Source organism: Staurois parvus, unplaced genomic scaffold (genome assembly GCF_062004578.1).
Source record: "Staurois parvus isolate SC_StPar_1 unplaced genomic scaffold, SC_StPar_1.0 ptg000034l, whole genome shotgun sequence".
Lineage (NCBI taxonomy): Eukaryota > Metazoa > Chordata > Amphibia > Anura > Ranidae > Staurois > Staurois parvus.
This window is the reverse complement of record NW_028317830.1, coordinates 34,664-57,582: the sequence shown is the minus strand read 5'-3', so window position 1 is coordinate 57,582 and position 22,919 is coordinate 34,664. Positions and strand designations below refer to the sequence as shown.

The 22,919-nt window shown below is 47.3% G+C and overlaps 1 protein-coding gene across 1 annotated transcript; it reads left to right on the top strand.

Annotated features, from left to right (window-relative positions):
• Positions 1-1,385: 1,385 nt before the first annotated feature.
• Positions 1,386-22,073, top strand: LOC149470621 (serine protease 27-like). The gene is made up of 6 exons (XM_089661609.1): positions 1,386-1,677; positions 10,012-10,038; positions 10,135-10,297; positions 14,754-15,019; positions 18,486-18,658; positions 21,434-22,073. The coding sequence occupies exons 1-6, from the start codon at positions 1,632-1,634 to the stop codon at positions 21,710-21,712; spliced, it is 954 nt and encodes a 317-aa protein (XP_089517735.1). The 5' UTR covers positions 1,386-1,631; the 3' UTR covers positions 21,713-22,073.
• Positions 22,074-22,919: the final 846 nt, after the last annotated feature.

The window sequence follows — 22,919 nt, the reverse complement described above, 5'->3', positions numbered from 1 at the left end:
ATAAGAAGGCAGTCTTCTATCCGAGGGTGGTGGTCTCTCCCTATAAGAAGGCAGTCTTCTATCAGAGGGTGGTGGTCTCTCCCTATAAGAAGGCAGTCTTCTATCAGAGGGTGGTGGTCTCTCCCTATAAGAAGGCAGTCTTCTATCCGAGGGTGGTGGTCTCTCCCTATAAGAAGGCAGTCTTCTATCCGAGGGTGGTGGTCTCTCCCTATAAGAAGGCAGTCTTCTATCAGAGGGTGGTGGTCTCTCCCTATAAGAAGGCAGTCTTCTATCAGAGGGTGGTGGTCTCTCTCTATAGACAGGCAGTCTTCTATCAGAGGGTGGTGGTCTCTCTCTATAGACAGGCAGTCTTCTATCAGAGGGTGGTGGTCTCTCCCTATAAGAAGGCAGTCTTCTATCAGAGGGTGGTGGTCTCTCCCTATAAGAAGGCAGTCTTCTATCAGAGGGTGGTGGTCTCTCCCTATAAGAAGGCAGTCTTCTATCCGAGGGTGGTGGTCTCTCCCTATAAGAAGGCAGTCTTCTATCAGAGGGTGGTGGTCTCTCCCTATAAGAAGGCAGTCTTCTATCAGAGGGTGGTGGTCTCTCTCTATAGACAGGCAGTCTTCTATCAGAGGGTGGTGGTCTCTCTCTATAGACAGGTAGTCTTCTATCAGAGGGTGGTGGTCTCTCTCTATAAGAAGGCAGTCTTCTATCAGAGGGTGGTGGTCTCTCTCTATAAGAAGGCAGTCTTCTATCAGAGGGTGGTGGTCTCTCTCTATAGACAGGTAGTCTTCTATCAGAGGGTGGTGGTCTCTCTCTATAAGAAGGCAGTCTTCTATCAGGGGGTGGTGGTCTCTCTCTATAAGAAGGCAGTCTTCTATCAGAGGGTGGTGGTCTCTCTCTATAAGAAGGCAGTCTTCTATCAGAGGGTGGTGGTCTCTCTCTATAAGAAGGCAGTCTTCTATCAGAGGGTGGTGGTCTCTCTCTATAGACAGGTAGTCTTCTATCAGAGGGTGGTGGTCTCTCTCTATAAGAAGGCAGTCTTCTATCAGGGGGTGGTGGTCTCTCCCTATAAGAAGGCAGTCTTCTATCAGAGGGTGGTGGTCTCTCTCTATAAGAAGGCAGTCTTCTATCAGAGGGTGGTGGTCTCTCTCTATAAGAAGGCAGTCTTCTATCAGAGGGTGGTGGTCTCTCCCTATAAGAAGGCAGTCTTCTATCAGAGGGTGGTGGTCTCTCTCTATAAGAAGGCAGTCTTCTATCAGAGGGTGGTGGTCTCTCCCTATAAGAAGGCAGTCTTCTATCAGAGGGTGGTGGCCTCTCGTACTATAGACCTGGGTGAGTCACTCAGGGTGTCATCACACCTGCAGTTTATGAGGGGAGGAGGTGATGAGGAGGGATGTATTGCAGGTAAATATCTTCACATGACTGTGCCTGTGTTCCCTCACTTGAGTGACATCCTTGTCACCTCCAAGGCTCCCAACTGTAGATCCATCTTCCAGTATTCCCATCTTCTCTCTCCATGTTGTGTGCTTCACTTCTGCCTCCATCCTGACATTTCCTCCCCCCACTCGCTGTGAGCTGTGGAGGGACCTCTCCTGGTCATCTGATTATACCTGGAGCCATTGTGACCTCCTGAGCTGACCACCAACATCATGACTTGCCGTCATCTGTGGACTCTGTCTCTTCTCCTTGCAACAGGTAAGTACTAAATCAACTGCTGAGCATTGTTTTGGTTTTTTTCATGGTAAGAGCTCTTTTCTGAGGCCAAATTCCATCCGGACGTTTATAAACTGTCGTGTCGTGTGCCATGAAATTGTGAGACAACAAAGCACCACAACGGGCTGAACAAGAACTTGACAGATTGTAGCTGTAATATTATCTTGGTTATAAACGTCTAAAATCTTGTGATGTGGTGATAAAGGAATGACACCATACTGAGAACAGTAGTCTCCAAACTGTAGCCCATGGGCTGGATCTCTCTGCTTGCCCTTACCCTGCCCTTTAGGCACTATTCCTCCCACATTCCTTGCACTGACACCAACAGGAAGGCATATTTTTTTCCACTGATACCAATTATGGGGTACCATTCCTTGTGCTGACACCAGTGATGGGGCACTATTCCTCCCACCGACACCAATGATGGGGCACTATTCCTCCCACTGATACCAATGATGGGGCATTATTCCTCCCACTGATACCAATGATGGGGCACTATTCCTCCCACTGATACCAATGATGGGGCATTATTCCTCCCACTGACACCAATGATAGGGCACTATTCCTCCCACTGACACCAGTGATGGGGCACTATTCCTCCCACTGATACCAATGATGGGGCACTATTCCTCCCACTGATACCAATGATGAGGCACTATTCCTCCCACTGACACCAATACTGGGGCACTATTCCTCCCACTAACACTAATAATGGGGCACTATTCCTCTCTCTGACACCAATAATGGGCACTAGTTATCCCACTGACACCAATGATGGGGAATTATTCCTTCCATTGACACCAATGATGGGGCACTATTCCTCCCACTGATGCCAATAATAGGGAATTATTCCTTCCCCTGACACCAATGATGGAGCACCATTCCTTCTACTGATACCAATGATGGGGCACAAGTACTCCCACTGACACCAATGATGGGGCACTATTCCTCCCGCTAACACCAATGATGGGGCACTATTCCTCCCGCTGACACCAATGATGGGGCACCATTCCTTCTACTGATACCAATGATGGGGCACTAGTCCTCCCACTGACACCAATGATGGGGCATTATTCCTTCCACTGACACCAGTGATGGGGCACTATTCCTCCCACTGACACCAATGATGGGGCACTATTCCTCCCACTGATACCAATGAAGGGGCACTGTTCCTCCCACTGATACCAATGATGGGGCACTATTCCTCCCACTGACACCAATGATGGGGCACTATTCCTCCCACTGATACCAATGATGGGGCACTATTCCTTCCACTGACACCAATGATGGGGCACTATTCCTCCCACTGACGCCAATTATGGGGCATTATTCCTCCCACTGACACCAATCACAGGGCACTAATCATCCCACAGATACCAATGAATAGGCACCATCTCTTCCACTAACACCAATAATGGAGCAATATTCCTCCTATACTGACACCAATGATGGGACGCTATTCCTCCCACTGACACCAATGATGGGGCACTGATTCTCCCACTAATATCACAGATTGGGGACAATTTCTCCCCCTTCTGACCACAGACACTACATAATTTTTTTCACTCTCACTAATCACCAAGCCTAAGCCATCTTTTACTCCCATTGACGTCAAGAGATTCCCCCCCTCCCCCGCCAAGTCTAAAAAACAGTAAGCTGGTCCTTTGTTTGGAAAGCTTGGAGCCCCCTGTTGTAGAACATTCTGTCTTCTCCATGACAACTTATGAGATTTAAGGGTTTTGGTCAACAAATAGGCACAGTGTCCCTAAAACAATTGGAGAAGTGCAGCTGATTTTTGTTTTTTGTTTTCTGAGCATCAATGCTCTTCGGAGCGAGTTAATAAAGCAGATTTTTAGGATTAAGGTTTTCCATTTAAAAAAGAATTAGATTTCAGCCATTTAGAAAAAATTACCTTAATCTTTAGATGTGCTTCTCCCAAAAGAAGACCACTTTTATGGAAACTAGACCTCCACCTTCTTCTGATGTTGACTTGGTGGAGAAGTGAACGCAGAAAATGTCTGTAACATGATGAATGTCTCCAAAGCAGACCTTCGAGGATTTAGCATTGCTTCACTTTAGAGAAAATCCTGGAAGCTGTGAAATGTGAGAAGGATCTCCCAGCCTCATCTGAAGATTTAAATGATTGACTGTTATCCATATAATGGCTACGTCTGCCGGTGACTCATTCCAGCCTCTAAGACAACAAAATGATGACAATACGGCTCCTCGTTAGGTGGCTGATACACTAATTACTGGAACATTTATTTGATATTTATAACTCTCGGTGATACAAACCGGTCTTCCACGGTAATAAAAATTAGACAAATTCCTTCATTTTTAAAATAATTGGCGGCTAAGCGAATATTGTACATTTGCTTGGAAGCAATCACTCATAGCGGCTTAAACTCTATTATTTCAATTACAGGAGCAGTTTGGTGGGCAGAGTCTCTTACTGGTCTCTAAAATATTTCGAGGACTCCCAAGAGTGAAATCCTTCTGTCCTGTGTTCTGGCTCTGCACCTGCCCACTTTGAGGTGTCTCCTATTGTTTTGTAAAATACATTATATTTTCAGTGGATGAGCGAGACATAGGGACTTTTGCAATGACCAGCAGTAAGTGTGCAGAGACCTCACCACCAGAATCCTGGAGAGACAGGAGAAATCATAACAATGGTTTAACTCCAGGATCAGGACCAATGTAGAAGAGTGCAGTAGAAGAAATGATGGTTGATCTACAATAGGACAAGAAACTCTAAGTGTATCCTAAGATTTCATGGTTTATTTCCAAAAAGGCTAGACTATCTGAGAATAGTGGAATGGAAGACCTCATGGTTAACCCCAGAGACATCCAGATACCCTCTGAGTATTAGAAGACATGATGGGTGACTTAGGAGAAGATTAGACTCTCTAGGAATATCTTGAGATTCAATCAGTGCTTTGTAAAAGGACTAGACTCTCTCAGGGTGGTGGAATGGAAGACCTTATGGGTGACCCTGGAGATGCAGATACTCTCATAGTAACAGAAGATATGATGGGTGTATTAGGAGAGGGCTAGGATCTCTAAGTGTATCTGAATATTTCTTGATTGATTTGTTGAAGGACAGAACACTCTTGGGGCAATGGAATAGAAGACCTAATGGTTAACCCCAGAGACAACCAGATATTCTTGGGGTATCAGAAGACATGATGGGTGACTTAGGAGAAGATTAGACTCTCTAGGAATATTTTGAGATTTAATCAGTGATTTGTGAAAGGACTAGACTCTCTCAGGGTGGTGGAATGGAAGACCTTATGGGTGACCCTGGAGATGCAGATACTCTCATAGTAACAGAAGATATGATGGGTGTATTAGGAGAGGGCTAGGATCTCTAAGTGTATCTGAATATTTCTTGATTGATTTGTTGAAGGACAGAACACTCTTGGGGCAGTGGAATAGAAGACCTAATGGTTAACCCCAGAGACAACCAGATATTCTTGGGGTATCAGAAGACATGATGGGTGACTTAGGAGAAGATTAGACTCTCTAGGAATATTTTGAGATTTAATCAGTGATTTGTGAAAGGACTAGACTCTCTCAGGGTGGTGGAATGGAAGACCTTATGGGTGAGCATGGAGCTGCAGATACTCTCAGGGTAACAGAAGACATGATGGGTGTATTAAGAGAGGGCTAGGCTCTCTAAGTGTATCTGAATATTTCTTGATTGATTTGTTGAAGGACAGAACACTCTTGGGGCAGTGGAATAGAAGACCTAATGGTTAACCCCAGAGACAACCAGATATTCTTGGGGTATCAGAAGACATGATGGGTGACTTAGGAGAAGATTAGACTCTCTAGGAATATTTTGAGATTTAATCAGTGATTTGTGAAAGGACTAGACTCTCTCAGGGTGGTGGAATGGAAGACCTTATGGGTGAGCATGGAGCTGCAGATACTCTCAGGGTAACAGAAGACATGATGGGTGTATTAAGAGAGGGCTAGGCTCTCTAAGTGTATCTGAATATTTCTTGATTGATTTGTTGAAGGACAGAACACTCTTGGGGCAGTGGAATAGAAGACCTAATGGTTAACCCCAGAGACAACCAGATATTCTTGGGGTATCAGAAGACATGATGGGTGACTTAGGAGAAGATTAGACTCCTAAATTATATCCTAAGATTTAATCAGTTATTTGTAAAAGGACTAGACTCTCTCAGGGTTGTGGAGTGGAAGACCTTATGGGTGAGCATGGAGATGCAGATACTCTCAGGATAACAGAAGATATGATGGGTGTCTTATGAGGGGGCTAGTCTCTCTAAGTGTATCTGAATATTTCTTGATTGATTTGTTGAAGGACAGAACACTCTCGGGGCAGTGGAATAGAAGACCTAATGGTTAACCCCAGAGACAACCAGATACTCTTGGAGTATCAGAAGACATGATGGGTGACTTATGAGAAGATTAGACTCCTAAAGTATATCTTGAGATTTAATCAGTTATTTGTGAAAGGAGTAGACCATGGAGATGCAGATACTCTCAGGATAACAGAAGTTATGATGGGTGTTTTATGAGAAGACTAGACTCTCTAAGTGTATTTGAGGATTTCATGATTGATTTGTTAAAGAACTGGACACTCCCAGAATAGTGGAATGGAAGGTCTCATGGGTGACCTCGGAGATGAAGATACTTTCACAGTAAAAGAAGACATGAATAGTGATTCAGTTAAGTGTATCTTAAAATGTATTCAGTGGTTTGTGGAAGGACTAGACTCTCTCAGAGTAGTTGAATGGAAGACCTCATGGTTGACTTCATAGACAACAAGATAATCTCACGGTAACATAGAACATGATGCATATATTGGGATGGCTAGACTAGAAGGCTAGAAGAGTATATGAAAATTGCATGACTGATTTGTTAAAGGACTAGACTATCATGGTGGTGGAATGGAAGATCTCATGGGTGACCCTGAAGATGCAGGCACTCTCATAGTAAAATACCTCATGGTTAACCTCAAAGGCAACAAGATGCTCTCAGGGTAATAGAGAACATTTTTTTAATGGGATTTTTTATGGGATAGCTAGACTCTCAAAGTGTCTCTGAAGGTTTCATAGTTGATTTGTGAAAAGACTACACTCCTAGTGATGGAGGTGGTGGAATGGAAGATCTTATGAGTGACCCTGGAGATGCTGATACTCTCAAGGTAAAAGAAGACATGATTAAAAGAGAAGTATGGCTTAAAAGAAAAGATCATATTCACCTAGATGGCTGCAGCACTGTTCCTAACTGCAGCTGTCCCCTGCTTCCTCTGAGACTGAGAACTGAGCTTTCAAAGACCACTGATTGCTCAGTTCTCTGTCTTCAGCCTGCAGAGAGCTGGTGACTGTCAGTCTCTGTTCCTTTCCCCTCCAGGGCTCACTGGAGTGCCGGGCTGGGGAGAGGGCAGATGCGGCTTGCTCAGGCTCCCAGCAGCTCGTTGAGAGACTGAGCCAGCTACCAGTCCAGGATGAGGAAAGATCCCAGCTTTACAGTCATGATTATTCCTGAGCCTGGACTGGCTGAGTGACGTCAGTCGACAGCAGGCTTTAACAAACTGCACTCCTGTGATGTATAGAAGAAGCATAGCCAAAATAGCTTTGGATATACTTCTCATTAAAGGACTCAGGAGAGGGCCTCATTCTCGAAAGGCTTATCAGTGTCTCAGTGGGGAGGCTTCCCCCATCCATGCAAAGAACATGCCAGGAGAAAAAAATAAACAGACTGTGTGCCGAACTCACAGTAATTATGTGTGGTCCGGATGGTCATAACTTTAACATGCAAAAAAGATTTTTAGGGCAAAGATGCTCAAAACAAAAGGACCAACTTATACTGGACCCATGGAGCAGATAAAATCCAAAGCCAGACATATTAAGTTAAAAAGTAAGTCTTCATTACAAAAGTTATCAGATAACAAACCAAGTCAAGTCAAGTCAAGTCAAGTCATAGTCTAAGTCAAGTCAAGTCACAGTCTAAGTCAAGTCACAGTCTAAGTCAAGTCAAGTCAAGTCAAGTCACAGTCTAAGTCAAGTCAAGTCACAGTCTAAGTCAAGTCACAGTCTAAGTCAAGTCAAGTCACAGTCTAAGTCAAGTCACAGTCTAAGTCAAGTCACAGTCTAAGTCAAGTCACAGTCTAAGTCAAGTCAAGTCACAGTCTAAGTCAAGTCAAGTCACAGTCTAAGTCAAGTCACAGTCTAAGTCAAGTCACAGTCTAAGTCAAGTCACAGTCTAAGTCAAGTCACAGTCTAAGTCAAGTCAAGTCACAGTCTAAGTCAAGTCACAGTCTAAGTCAAGTCACAGTCTAAGTCAAGTCACAGTCTAAGTCAAGTCAAGTCACAGTCTAAGTCAAGTCAAGTCACAGTCTAAGTCAAGTCACAGTCTAAGTCAAGTCAAGTCACAGTCTAAGTCAAGTCACAGTCTAAGTCAAGTCACAGTCTAAGTCAAGTCACAGTCTAAGTCAAGTCACAGTCTAAGTCAAGTCAAGTCACAGTCTAAGTCAAGTCAGGTCACAGTCTAAGTCAAGTCACAGTCTAAGTCAAGTCACAGTCTAAGTCAAGTCAAGTCACAGTCTAAGTCAAGTCAAGTCACAGTCTAAGCCAAGTCACAGTCTAAGTCAAGTCACAGTCTAAGTCAAGTCACAGTCTAAGTCAAGTCAAGTCACAGTCTAAGTCAAGTCACAGTCTAAGTCAAGTCAAGTCACAGTCTAAGTCAAGTCACTGCCGGTCAAATAGATAAAGAATAGACAGGAGGCGCACACACCTAGTGCATTATCCAAGGTTTATTCAAAGGTATAAAGGATAAAAACATACTCACAGACCAAGCATGTATCTAAAAAGCATTTGCATAATGATGATGGCCACAGCGGCAAGCAAGGTGTTCCAACTGTCAGTGCGGTCAAATGGCTCACTGCACAAGAGGCTGGTCAGTAGCTCTGAGGAAAGGGACTCGTCCCCGAAACTAGTCAGACTTTTAAGATCATGCTGGAGAAGGCATTGTTCCTCACCAAACTGTTCTTGGATGGTTGTGAGATGTTGCTCTCGGAGGATGTTTTTGGACCATTCTTTATTCATGGCTGTAATTTTGTGAGTGAACACACTTCCTTGGCTGAGAAGCGACCCCACACATGAATGGTCTCAGGATGCTTTACTGTTGGTATGACGCAGGGCTGATGGTAGTGCTCATCTTTTCTTCTCCGGACAAGGATTTTTTTGGATACCCCAGACGATCGGAAAGGGGATTCATCAGAGAATATGGACCTTTTGCAGAGTATCAGTCTGTCCCTGAGGCTTTTCCTGGAGAGAAGCGGCTTCTTTGCTGCCCTTCCTGACACCAGGCCATCCTCACACCTGCCTGCTGCCATTCCCGAGCAAACTCTGCACTGGTGGTGCCCCGATCCCGCAGCTGAATCAACTTTAAGAGATGGTCCTGGCACTTGCTGGACTTACTTGGGAACCCTGAAGCCTTCTTCAGAACAATTGAACCCCTCTCCTTGAAGTTCTTGATGATCTGATAAATGGTTGATTTAGGTGCAATCTTAGTGCTAGCAATATACTTGCCTGTGAATCCCTTTTTGTGCAAAGCAATGATGACTGCATGTGTTTCCATGCAGGTAACCATGGTTAACAGAGGAAGAACAATGATTTCAAGCACCAGCCTCCTTTTAAAGCTTCCAGTCTGTTCTTCTAACTCAATCAGCATGACAGAGTGATCTCCAGCTTTGTCCTCGTCAACACTGACACCTATGTTAACAAGAGAATCACTGACATTTTCTGGGGGGATTAGGTTCCTTTTCATGGCAAAGGGGGACTTTGCAATGAATTACAATTCCTCTGATCGCTCTTCATAACATTCTGGAGTATACAGTATGCAAACTGCCATAAAAACCGAGGCAGCAGACTTTGTGAAAATTAATATTTGGGTCATTCTCAAAAGTTTTGGCCAGGGCTGTAGAACAAAGAAATCAATAGCTGCTTCCAAGGATTACAGAGGAGCCAAAAAGAAGGAAATGTACCGATCATCCTGACAACCTACCCTGGAGGGTACTACAAACATTTGATGGGTGATTTGTGAAAGCACTAGGCTCTCTCTGAGTAATGGGGTGATAGACCTCATGCGTGATCACGGGAATGTCCAGGTTCTCTTGGGGTAACTAAGATGTTGTGGGTGTCTCTGGGGACGAGCAGACCCTCTCAGGATGGCAGAAGATATGATAAGTACCCCACAGTGAGAGCAGACCCTCTAATAGTAGCTGCATAGCCCTCAGTATCTTCTATGGATGACCTAATAATCTGTTTCTTCATCTTTCAGGTCTCCAGCTTGCATTGTCCTTCTCAGGTGAGTCCCCAACCTTCCATAACTGACACCACCATTGTAAGCTGTTCAACCATCCATACCCTGCAGGTGGGTGATGACGCTTTCTGGTTCTGATAGGTTGTGGGAAGCCAGTGACATCAGACCGCATTGTGGGTGGACAGGACGCCTCCCCGGGGGAGTGGCCATGGCAGATCAGCCTGAGGAAGAATGGCTCCCATATCTGCGGAGGGGTCATGATTGACTCCAAGTGGGTGCTGACCGCTGCTCACTGCTTTGTACGGTAGGTGACTTGTGGGGTAAGTAGCGCATGCTGTGCAGTTAGGAGCATTGGTTTGCAAAGGTTTGTATTAGCCCCGTTGCTCAGTGTTTTGCTACTTGTATGTGGTATTTATCAGGGGTCTCCAAACTTGTCATCCAAAGGGCCAGTTTACTGTACCTCAGACTTTAGGGGGGCAGGACTGTGGTCAGTGGGGGTAGAAAACTGTCCCGGGTCCAGCATCAGTGAGAAGAAACATAACCTCAGGGTTGGTGGTCAATAAAAGAAAGAGTGTTGCCCCATCATTGGTAGCAGTGGAAGGAATAGTGGCTTGTAGCATTCAGAGGAATAGTGCCCCAAGGGCCGGTTAAAGAACAGCAAAGAGGGGAGTCGATATCCATCACTATATCTCCCTGGACCCCGCAATCACTATATCCGCTCTCCCCGGACCCCGCATTCACTATATCCGCTCTCCCGGACCCCCCATTCACTATATCCGCTCTCCCGGACCCCGCATTCCCTATATCCGCTCTCCCGGACCCCGCATTCCCTATATCCGCTCTCCCCGGCCCCCGCATTCACTATATCCGCTCTCCCCGGACCCCGCAATCACTATATCCGCTCTCCCCGGACCCCGCAATCACTATATCCGCTCTCCCCGGCCCCCGCATTCACTATATCCGCTCTCCCCGGACCCCCCGTTCACTATATCCGCTCTCCCCGGACCCCGCATTCACTATATCCGCTCTCCCCGGACCCCCCGTTCACTATATCCGCTCTCCCCGGACCCCGCATTCACTATATCCGCTCTCCCCGGACCCCGCATTCACTATATCCGCTCTCCCCGGACCCCGCATTCACTATATCCGCTCTCCCCGGACCCCGCATTCACTATATCCGCTCTCCCCGGACCCCGCATTCACTATATCCGCTCTCCCCGGACCCCGCATTCACTATATCCGCTCTCCCCGGACCCCGCATTCCCTATATCCGCTCTCCCGGACCCCGCATTCACTATATCCGCTCTCCCCGGCCCCCGCATTCACTATATCCGCTCTCCCCGGGCCCCGCATTCACTATATCCGCTCTCCCCGGACCCCGCAATCACTATATCCGTTCTCCCCGGACCCCGCGTTCAATATATCCGTTCTCCCCGGACCCCGCGTTCACTATATCCGTTCTCCCCGGACCCCGCGTTCACTATATCCGTTCTCCCCGGACCCCGCGTTCACTATATCCGCTCTCCCCGGACCCCCCATTCACTATATCCGCTCTCCCCGGACCCCGCGTTCACTATATCCGCTCTCCCCGGACCCCCCGTTCACTATATCCGCTCTCCCCGGACCCCGCATTCACTATATCCGCTCTCCCCGGACCCCGCATTCACTATATCCTCTCTCCCCGGACCCTGCATTCACTATATCCGCTCTCCCCGGACCCCGCATTCACTATATCCGCTCTCCCCGGACCCCGCATTCACTATATCCGCTCTCCCCGGACCCCGCATTCACTATATCCGCTCTCCCCGGACCCCGCATTCACTATATCCGCTCTCCCCGGACCCCGCATTCACTATATCCGCTCTCCCCGGACCCCGCATTCACTATATCCGCTCTCCCCGGACCCCGCATTCCCTATATCCGCTCTCCCGGACCCCGCATTCACTATATCCTCTCTCCCCGGACCCCGCATTCACTATATCCGCTCTCCCCGGACCCCACATTCACTATATCCTCTCTCCCCGGACCCCGCATTCACTATATCCGCTCTCCCCGGACCCCGCATTCACTATATCCTCTCTCCCCGGACCCCGCGTTCACTATATCCGCTCTCCCCGGACCCCGCGTTCACTATATCCGTTCTCCCCGGACCCCGCGTTCACTATATCCGTTCTCCCCGGACCCCGCGTTCACTATATCCGTTCTCCCCGGACCCCGCGTTCACTATATCCGCTCTCCCCGGACCCCCCGTTCACTATATCCGCTCTCCCCGGACCCCGCGTTCACTATATCCGCTCTCCCCGGACCCCCCGTTCACTATATCCGCTCTCCCCGGACCCCGCATTCACTATATCCGCTCTCCCCGGACCCCGCATTCACTATATCCGCTCTCCCCGGACCCCGCATTCACTATATCCGCTCTCCCCGGACCCCGCATTCACTATATCCGCTCTCCCCGGACCCCGCATTCACTATATCCGCTCTCCCCGGACCCCGCATTCACTATATCCGCTCTCCCCGGACCCCGCATTCACTATATCCTCTCTCCCCGGACCCCGCATTCACTATATCCTCTCTCCCCGGACCCCGCATTCACTATATCCGCTCACCCCGGACCCCGCATTCACTATATCCGCTCTCCCCGGACCCCGCATTCACTATATCCGCTCACCCCGGACCCCGCATTCACTATATCCGCTCTCCCCGGCCCCCGCGTTCACTATATCCGCTCTCCCTGGACCCCGCGTTCACTATATCCGTTCTCCCCGGACCCCGCGTTCACTATATCCGTTCTCCCCGGACCCCGCGTTCACTATATCCGTTCTCCCCGGACCCCGCGTTCACTATATCCGCTCTCCCCGGACCCCCCGTTCACTATATCCGCTCTCCCCGGACCCCCCGTTCACTATATCCGCTCTCCCCGGACCCTGCATTCATTATATCTGCTCTCCCCGGACCCCGCATTCATTATATCTGCTCTCCCCGGACCCTGCATTCATTATATCTGCTCTCCCCGGACCCCGCATTCACTATATCCGCTCTCCCCGGACCCTGCATTCACTATATCCGCTCTCCCCGGACCCCGCATTCACTATATCCGCTCTCCCCGGACCCCGCATTCACTATATCCGCTCTCAGTGATGGATCAGTAATCTGTATATAAGGTGATGGGGGGGTAGAAATATATAACCCAATACATTGTATCCTCTTGCATTATCTACTAGAGAAGACTACACTGTAGCAGCCAGAAGGAAACAATGTCCTGGGGCTCAGCAGACCAGATCATGTACACCAACCAATCCTAGGCTGGCTACAGTCTAGCTGCTGCACTAAATTCAGACTATTCAGGCTGTGGTCAGCTTACGGCCAGACTATGACCAGCCTACGACCAGGCTACCTCCAGGCTATGGTCAGGCTATGACCAGGCATGGTAAATCAATGGTTAGGCTATGACCAGGCTTGGTAAATCTATGGTCAGGCTATGACAAGGCTATGACCAGGCTTGGTAAATCTATGGTTAGGCTATGACTAGGCATGGTAAAACTATGGCCAGGATATGACCAGGCATGGTAAATTTATGGTCAGGCTATGACTAGGCACAGTAAATCTATGGTCAGGCTATGGCCAGGCATGGTAAATCTATGGTCAGGCTATGACTAGGCACGGTAAATCTATGGTCAGGCTATGACTAGGCACGGTAAATCTATGGTCAGGCTATGACTAGGCACAGTAAATCTATGGTCAGGCTATGACTAGGCACGGTAAATCTATGGTCAGGCTATGGCCAGGCACGGTAAATCTATGGTCAGGCTATGGCCAGGCACGGTAAATCTATGGTCAGGCTATGGCCAGGCACGGTAAATCTATGGTCAGGCTATGGCCAGGCTATGACTAGGCAAGGTAAAACTATGGTCAGGCTATGACCAGGCATGGTAAATCTATGATCAGGCTATGACCAGGCACAGTAAGGCTATTGTCAGGCTATGACCAAGCTACCACCAGGCTATGGTCAAACTATGACCAGGCTATGACTAGGCATGGTAAAACTATGGTCAGGATATGACCAGCCATGGTAAATCTATGGTTAGGCTATGACTAGGCATGGTAAATCTATGGCCAGGCTATGGCCAGGCTATGACCAGGCTTGGTAAATCTATGGTCAGGTTACGATTAGGCACAGTAAATCTATGGTCAGGCTAAGCCAGGCTTTGACCAGGCACTGTAAATCTATGGTCAGGCTATGACTAGGCACGATAAATCTATGGTCAGGCTATGACCAGGCACGGTAAATCTATGATCAGGCTATGACCAGGCACGGTAAATCTATGATCAGGCACGGTAAATCTATGATCAGGCTATGACCAGGCACGGTAAATCTATGATCAGGCTATGACCAGGCACGGTAAATCAATGATCAGGCTATGACCAGGCACAGTAAGGCTATTGTCAGGCTATGACCAGGCACAGTAAGGCTATGGTCAAACTATGACCAGGCTACCACTGGGCTATGGTCAGGCCATGACTAGGCACAGTAAGGCTATTGTCAGGCTATGACCAGGCTACCACCAGGCTATGGTCAAACTATGACCAGACTACCACTGGGCTATGGTCAGGCCATGACTAGGCACAGTAAGGCTATTGTCAGGCTATGCACTCACATTTTAGTTGTACTCTTTCTATGGAATAGATGAGTATGAGAAATGTTCTCTTTACATGCTCCTAATTGTTGGTGAACGTTGGTGTTCTTCTCTTCCCACCAGGCCCTACTCTATATCTAATTACATGGTGAATCTGGGAGCGTATCAGCTGTCTGTACCCAGCGGGGTCATGTCTCCAATCGTTGCTGTCTACATCCATCCCATCTACCATGGGGCCGGTACCAGCGGAGACATCGCCCTTCTCAAACTGCAGTACTCCATACAGTACACGGACTACATCATGCCAATCTGCATCCCTGAAGAGACCGTGCATTTCCCCAGCGGCATGTACTGCTTCGTCACTGGCTGGGGCTCCATTAGACAAGGAGGTGAGGGCTCTTTGGTCTACAACCGGACGTAGTTCCTGGGGAAAGGGATTCACATTTACAGTGGGGAAAATAAAGATTTGATCCCCTGCAGATTTTGTAAGTTATCCCATTTACAAAGAGATGAAGGGTCTATAATTTTTATCATAGGTGTATTTTAAACTACAGAGACAAAATATCAACCAAAAATCCAGAAAAAACACGATACAAATGTTATAAATGGACTTGCAGTTCAGGGAGTAAAATAAGTATTTGATCCCCAAGCAAAACATGACTTAGTAGTTGGAGGAGGAACCCTTGTTGGCGAGCACAGAGGTGAGACATTTCCTGTAGTTGGTTCCCAGGTTGGCACACATCTCAAGAGGGATTTTGGTCCACTCTTCTTTACAGATTTTCTCTAAATCCTTAAGGTTTCTTGGCTGTCACTTGGCAACTTGCAGTTTCAGCTCCCTCCATACATTTTCTATAGGATGAAGGTGTGGAGACTGGCTAGGCCACTCCATGACCTTAATGTGCTTCTTCTTTAGCCGTTCCTTTGTTGCCTTGGTGGTATGTTTTGGGTCATTATCATACTGGAAGACCCATCATCAGTGTTCTGGCCGAAGGAAGAAGGTTTTCATCCATGATTTTACAATACATGGCCCCGTCTATTGGCCCTTCAATGCGGCAAAAGTCAGCCTGTACCATTAGCAGAGAAACAGCCCCAAAGCATAATGTTTCCACCTCTGTGATTGATTGTAGGGATGGTGTTCTTGGGTTATAGTTAGCATTTTTCTTCCTCCAAACATGGCGAGTCAAGTTATTTCCAAATAGCTCAATTTTGGTCTCCTCTGACCACAGCACTTTCTCCCAATCTTTTTCTGAATCATTTAGATGTTCATTGGCAAACTTCAGATGGGCCTGTACATGTGCCTACTTGAGGGGGGGGACCTTGCGGGTAATTAAGGATTACAATCCATGACAGCGTAATATGTTACCAATGGTTTGTTTGGTGACTGTTGTCCCATCTGCCTTGGGATCATTCACAGGCTCCTCCCATATAGTTACGGACTGATCCCTCACTTTTCTCATGATCATCCTTACCACATGAGGTGAAATCTTGCATGAAGCTCCAGCCCGAGGACGATTGATGATTATTTTGTATTTCTTCCATTAGCGAATAATCGCACCAAGCTTCTTGCTGATGGTTGTGTAGCCCATTCCAGCCTTGTGCAGGTCTACAATATTGTCCCTGATGTCCTTTGACAGGTCTTTGGCCCATGGTGGTGCCCAAGAAAGAGATTCTGTGGACAGGTATCTTTTATACACATAACGAGTTGTCATTAGGAGCACCTTCTTACATTGACAGGACTGATCTGTGTACCACATGAGCACATCGCCAGTCTGTGGGAGCCAGAATCATTGTTGGTTGGTAGGAGATGATGGTGCCATCAACTGTCTTCTCTGTCAGGTTCAGACTTTCAGCTGTCCCCACAGGAACTGTCTCCCCTCTCGGTCCTGGCTGAGATCTGCCACCTCCCTAACCAAAACATATAAGGAAACCATAGGGACCCACTCCCTTCTTGGTGCTGGCTGAGATTTGTCATTTCCTTGATCAGAACAGTAAAGAGACCCACAGGTACCAGCTCCCCTCTCTGTGCTGGCTGAGATCTGCCACCTCCTTGACTAGTACAGCAAAGGAACCCATTGGGACACACTCCCTTCTTGGTGCTAGCTGAGATCTGCCATATTTTTGACCAGTACAGTAAAGAAATCCTTAGGGATCAGATCCCCTCTTGGTGCTGACTGAGATCTGCCATCTCCTTGACTAGTACAGCAAAGGAATCCACAAGGACTGGCTTCCCTCTCGGTACTGGCTGAGATCTGCCACCTCCCTAACCAAAACATATGAGGAAACCATAGGGACCCACTCCCTTCTTGGTGCTGGCTGAAATCTGCCATTTCTTTGACCAGAAAAGCAAAGGAACTCAAGGGTACTGGCCCCTCTCTTGGTGCTGTAGGAGATCTGCCAACTCTTTTACCAGTACAGCAAAGGAACCTATAGGGACCCACTCCCTTCTTTGTGCTGGCTGAGATTTGCCATCTCCTTGACCAGTAAAGCAAAGGAACCTATAGAGACCCACTCTCTTCTTGGTGCTGGCTGAGATTTGCCATCTCCTTGACCAGTACAGCAAAGGAACCTATATAGACCCACTCTCTTCTTGGTGCTGGCTGAGATTTGCCATCTCCTTTACCAGTACAGCAAAGGAACCTATAGGGACCCACTCCCTTCTTTGTGCTGGCTGAGATTTGCCATCTCCTTGACCAGTAAAGCAAAGGAACCTATAGAGACCCACTCTCTTCTTGGTGCTGGCTGAGATTTGCCATCTCCTTGACCAGTACAGCAAAGGAACCTTTAGAGACCCACTCTCTTCTTGGTGCTGGCTAAGATTTGCCATCTCCTTGACCAGTAAAGCAAAGGAACCTATAGAGACCCACTCTCTTCTTGGTGCTGGCTGAGATTTGCCATCTCCTTGACCAGTACAGCAAAGGAACCTATATAGACCCACTCTCTTCTTGGTGCTGTCTGAGATTTGCCATCTCCTTTACCAGTACAGCAAAGGAACCTATAGGGACCCACTCCCTTCTTTGTGCTGGCTGAGATTTGCCATCTCCTTGACCAGTAAAGCAAAGGAACCTATAGAGACCCACTCTCTTCTTGGTGCTGGCTGAGATTTGCCATCTCCTTGACCAGTACAGCAAAGGAACCTTTAGAGACCCACTCTCTTCTTGGTGCTGGCTAAGATTTGCCATCTCCTTGACCAGTAAAGCAAAGGAACCTATAGAGACCCACTCTCTTCTTGGTGCTGGCTGAGATTTGCCATCTCCTTGACCAGTACAGCAAAGGAACCTATAGAGACCCACTCTCTTCTTGGTGCTGGCTGAGATTTGCCATCTCCTTGACCAGTACAGCAAAGGAACCTATATAGACCCACTCTCTTCTTGGTGCTGGCTGAGATTTGCCATCTCCTTTACCAGTACAGCAAAGGAACCTATAGGGACCCACTCCCTTCTTGGTGCTGGCTGAGATTTGCCATCTCCTTGACCAGTACAGCAAAGGAACCTATAGGGACCCACTCCCTTCTTGGTGCTGGCTGAGATTTGCCATCTCCTTGACTAGTACAGCAAAGGAACCCAAGCCTACACACAATAGTCCATAAAAGCCATAATCACTAGAACAACAAAACCTCGATGTGTTTCTAGTCACAAGTCCTCACAGATAGCCCTGTGTAGTGTGAAACACTGAACGGTTTTCGGTTTGTTTCATTATATTGACTATCATTTAACCTCAAACGTACAAAGTAGCCTGATTATCACATGTGGACTTTGCTTCAATTGTTGTACATTTGGTTTGATGGTTCCTAGATGTAAAGAAGAACATAGAAGAGCAGATATCTGACAACCTATAACAATGCTTTGTCTATTGCAGTGAGCCTATCGTCTCCCCGAACCCTTCAGCAGGTCGAAATTCCAATTATAGAACAAGCGGATTGTGACTCCATGTACCACATAAATAATCCCACACTGAATCCCAATTCCACCATCATCCAATGGGACATGATCTGTGCAGGATACAAGGATGGGCAGAAGGATGCATGTCAGGTAAATAACAGGCACCGCCATGGGTTAGCAGTCACTGGTCATTCCCAGTGTTCTTGGCCAACATTGGTCTTCAGGCTTTAGGAGGATGTATAGAGTTTTGGATCCATTTGGAATGGTGTGGAAGCTAGAAGGTACTTCTAAAGAGCTGGGGAACGAGGGCTTTCATTGACTACAACAGGAAAGGCTCCTAAAAAATGAATAGAAAGAATGATGCAGACTGACAAGGACTTGATGTTGAACACCTTAACTACAGCCGACCTAATCAATTCTTCGTTAACATTCCTGAAGACACACAAACACTAAAATCCAAGAATTGAATCATATCATTTCTCAGACTCTTGGATTAAGGGTTAGTCCACCTAAAATGATTTTACATTTTTAGGTGGAGTGCATTAGAGTATGTCAGTTTTCTGGTTTCATACATCTCATGAGGTCTCCAGAGATGGGGTGACCCTGCCATAATTCCTCCACGGGTTCCTGCTCACGTTGGGGTGCAGGGTGTTACCGCCTACCTTGGGGTGTTTCCAATTCACTTTCCTCATACACCATAATATACAATTATAAATAGAGCTGGTAGTGTGGGACCCCCCCAGGGGATGTAATGATCTGAGAGGTCAAATGTGCAGATCTCCAAATAGAGTGCCTGAAAGATATGAGAAACCCTGAAATACAGGTGAAACTCGAAAAATGAGAATATGGTGCAAAAGTTGAATTATTTCAGTGCAGCAACTTAAAAGGTGAAACTAATATATGAGACTCATTACATGCAAAGCAAGATAGTTCAAGCCGTGATTTGTCATCATTGTGATGAAAAATGAAAACCCCAAATCCACAATCTCAGAAAATGAGAATATTTCATGCAATCAATAAAACACGTATTGTACATAGAACAATATCGCACCTCTGAAAAGTAGAAGCTGCATATGTACTCAGTACTTGGTTGGGGCCCCTTTTGCAGCAATTACTGCCTCAATGCGGCGTGGCATGGAAGCTATCAGCCTGTGGCACTGCTGAGGTGTTACGGAAGACCAGGATGCTTCAATAGCGGCCTTCAGCTCTTCTGCATTGTTCCGTCTCATGTCTCTCATCTTTCTCTTGGCAATGCCCCATAGATTCTCTATGGGGCTCAGGTCAGGCGAGTTTGCTGGCCAATCAAGCACAGTAATCCCACGGTCATTGAACCAGGTTTTGGTGCTTTTGGCAGTGTGGGAGGTGCCAAGTCCTGCTGGAAAATGAAGTCAGCATCCCCATAAAGCTCATCTGCGGAAGGAAGCATGAAGTGCTCCAAAATCTCCTGGTAGACGGCTGCGGTGACCCTGGACTTAATGAAGCACAGAGGACCAACACCAGCAGATGACATGGCTCCCCAAATCAACACAGACTGTGGAAACTTCACACTGGACTTCAAGCATCTTGCAGTGTGTGCCTCTCCATTCTTCCTCCATACTCGGGGTCCTTGGGCCTCTCCATTCTTCCTCCATACTCGGGGTCCTTGGGCCTCTCCATTCTTCCTCCATACTCGGGGTCCTTGGGCCTCTCCATTCTTCCTCCATACTCGGGGTCCTTGGGCCTCTCCATTCTTCCTCCATACTCTGGGTCCTTGGGCCTCTCCATTCTTCCTCCATACTCTGGGTCCTTGGGCCTCTCCATTCTTCCTCCATACTCGGGGTCCTTGGGCCTCTCCATTCTTCCTCCATACTCGGGGTCCTTGGGCCTCTCCATTCTTCCTCCATACTCGGGGTCCTTGGGCCTCTCCATTCTTCCTCCATACTCGGGGTCCTTGGTTTCCAAATGAGATGCAAAAGTTGCTCTTATCAGAAAAGAGGACTTTGGACCACTGAGCAGCAGACCAGGTCTGTTTCTCTTTAGCCCAGGTAAGACGCTTCTGACATTGTTTGTTGTTCAGGAGCGGCTTGACAAGAAGAATACGACATTTGAAGCCCATGTCCAGGATCCATCTGTGTGTGGTGGCTCTTGATGCACTGACTCCAGCCTCAGTCCACTCCTTGTGAAAGTCCCCAACACTTTTGAATGGCCTTTTCCTGACAATCCTCTCCAGGCTGCGGTCATCCCTGCTGCTTGTGCACCTTTTTCTTCCACACTTTTCCCTTCCACATAACTTTCTATTAATGTGCTTTGATACAGCACTTTGGGAACATCCAACTTCTTCTGCAATGACCTTCTGAGGCTTTCCCTCCTTATGGAGGGTGTCAGTGATGGTGTCAGGTCAGCAGTCTTTCCCATGATTGTGATTCTTACTGAACCAGACTGAGAGACCATTTAAAGGCTCAGGAACCCTTTGCAGGTGTTATGGCTGAATGAGCTGATTAGAGTGGGACACTTTGAGCCGAGATTATTCCACCTTTTCACAATATTCTCATTTTCTGAGATTGTGGATTTGGGGTTTTCATGAGCTGTAAGCCATAATCATCACAATGATGACAAATCACGGCTGGAACTATCTTGCTTTGCATGGAATGAGTCTATCTCATATATTAGTGTCACCTTTTAAGTTGCTGCACTGAAATAAATGAACTTTTGCACCATATTCTCATTTTTCGAGTTTCACCTGTAAATCCTCCATGGTATAGCAAGTTGGGTGGATCACCTGTTATCCCCTCCAAAAGGAGCCTTCAGAAGCAGGAAGTAGGTGGATGGCAGCATCCATATCTTTAAAAGTAGTGGTCTCCTTTAAGCTTTTTGGGGCCCCTGAGAAGCCTTGATTCCATCTGCTGCTCTGTAGTCAATAACATTGTGCTTCTCTGACCTCCACAGGGTGATTCTGGCGGCCCCCTTGCTTGCAGATGGGACGGCTCATGGCTTCTCGCCGGCATTGTCAGCTGGGGATTCGGCTGTGCCCTTGCCAACCGCCCAGGTGTCTACACCAGAGTGGCAGCGTACTCCGCTTGGATCAAACAATACGTCCCAGGGTTCCAGTTGACTCCTGCTGTGATCACTCCACCATTTAAACCCAGTGGTTCCATCTGCCCATCGCCATGTCACACCCTCCTCTTCTTCCTCTGTGCTCTCCTCTTACATTGGCTGCTAAAGTGATACTAAGGAGATGATGGAGAGCTGAAGGCCAACGCCCAACCTCTGCAAAGGTTTTACATCAAAGCACGGAATATATTTTACTTTATACGACAATGTGGGTAACATGACCCCATGGTCAACATCTGAGCTCAGCATCATGTGAATGTGGACCCTGAGCAAAGATGGCAGCGGAACTCATAGATTGGGCAAGAGTCCACGTTATGGTCTATGCTCTCTCTGGAGCCCAAGGCGAGCATCTTCATTTCCCCGCAGGTAGCATACATACATGATCACCCCGACTATATACTAGAGGGGTCACTCTGTACTCTGATGGGAGATTTTATAGCAATAAACAATTATTTAATTAAACATTCTGACTAAATATCGTGTGTGGTTATTATTGGAGCGCAATACAGACAGAACATGCTAAGGGTGTCTAGTTATACAGCATTTGTTGATCGAATATCAGAAACATTCATCCAATCAGAACAAAATGACACGGTAGGTTTTGGAATAGATTTACTTCTGTCTCATTAGCTCCATCCAATGGCCAAAATACGGTATCTTTCCTCATGGAGGCATTTCAGAAAACATTTTGGCTACTAAATGGCCTGACCTGAACCTCAAATCCAACAAAAATAGTGGGGTCCCTTGTAATATTCATGGCGACTGTGGTCACCCACCACGGTATGTCAGTTGTGGATGTACAATGGAACCATCACTTCTTATGCTTCCACTACAAATTATTCAGAAAGGGCAGAAAGTGTGCAGGACGTATGTCAGGACCGGGATCTGAACCTGCAACCTCTGCTAGTTTCTCCTCTTGTCGAGCCACTTGAGATGCTGAACAGCTACTTGTCTGATCCATTAGATAATCTTGCCTTTTGCTTTGTTTCTGGTGAACCTTGGACCCTTTGCTCCTCCCATGAACGTCCTATAGAAGCCATGCACTTCCTGTTTTACCGATTATTGTGCTCTCTACAGCCAATATCTTGCCCTATTGGTAGGGTCACCACCTCATCCCTTTAAATCGAACACATATTAATTACGCAGGTTTGGTGGCTGATTAAGGGGGTAATTAAACTCAGCTAGTGCCTTACCTGCGTTAAATCAGCCTCAGAACCCGTGGGATTAATGTGTATTCGGGTTTATAGGGATGAGGTGGCCACCCTACCCAATGGGTACCTGCAGCTGCCCTGATCTTCACTACCACTCGTTACCAACTTTT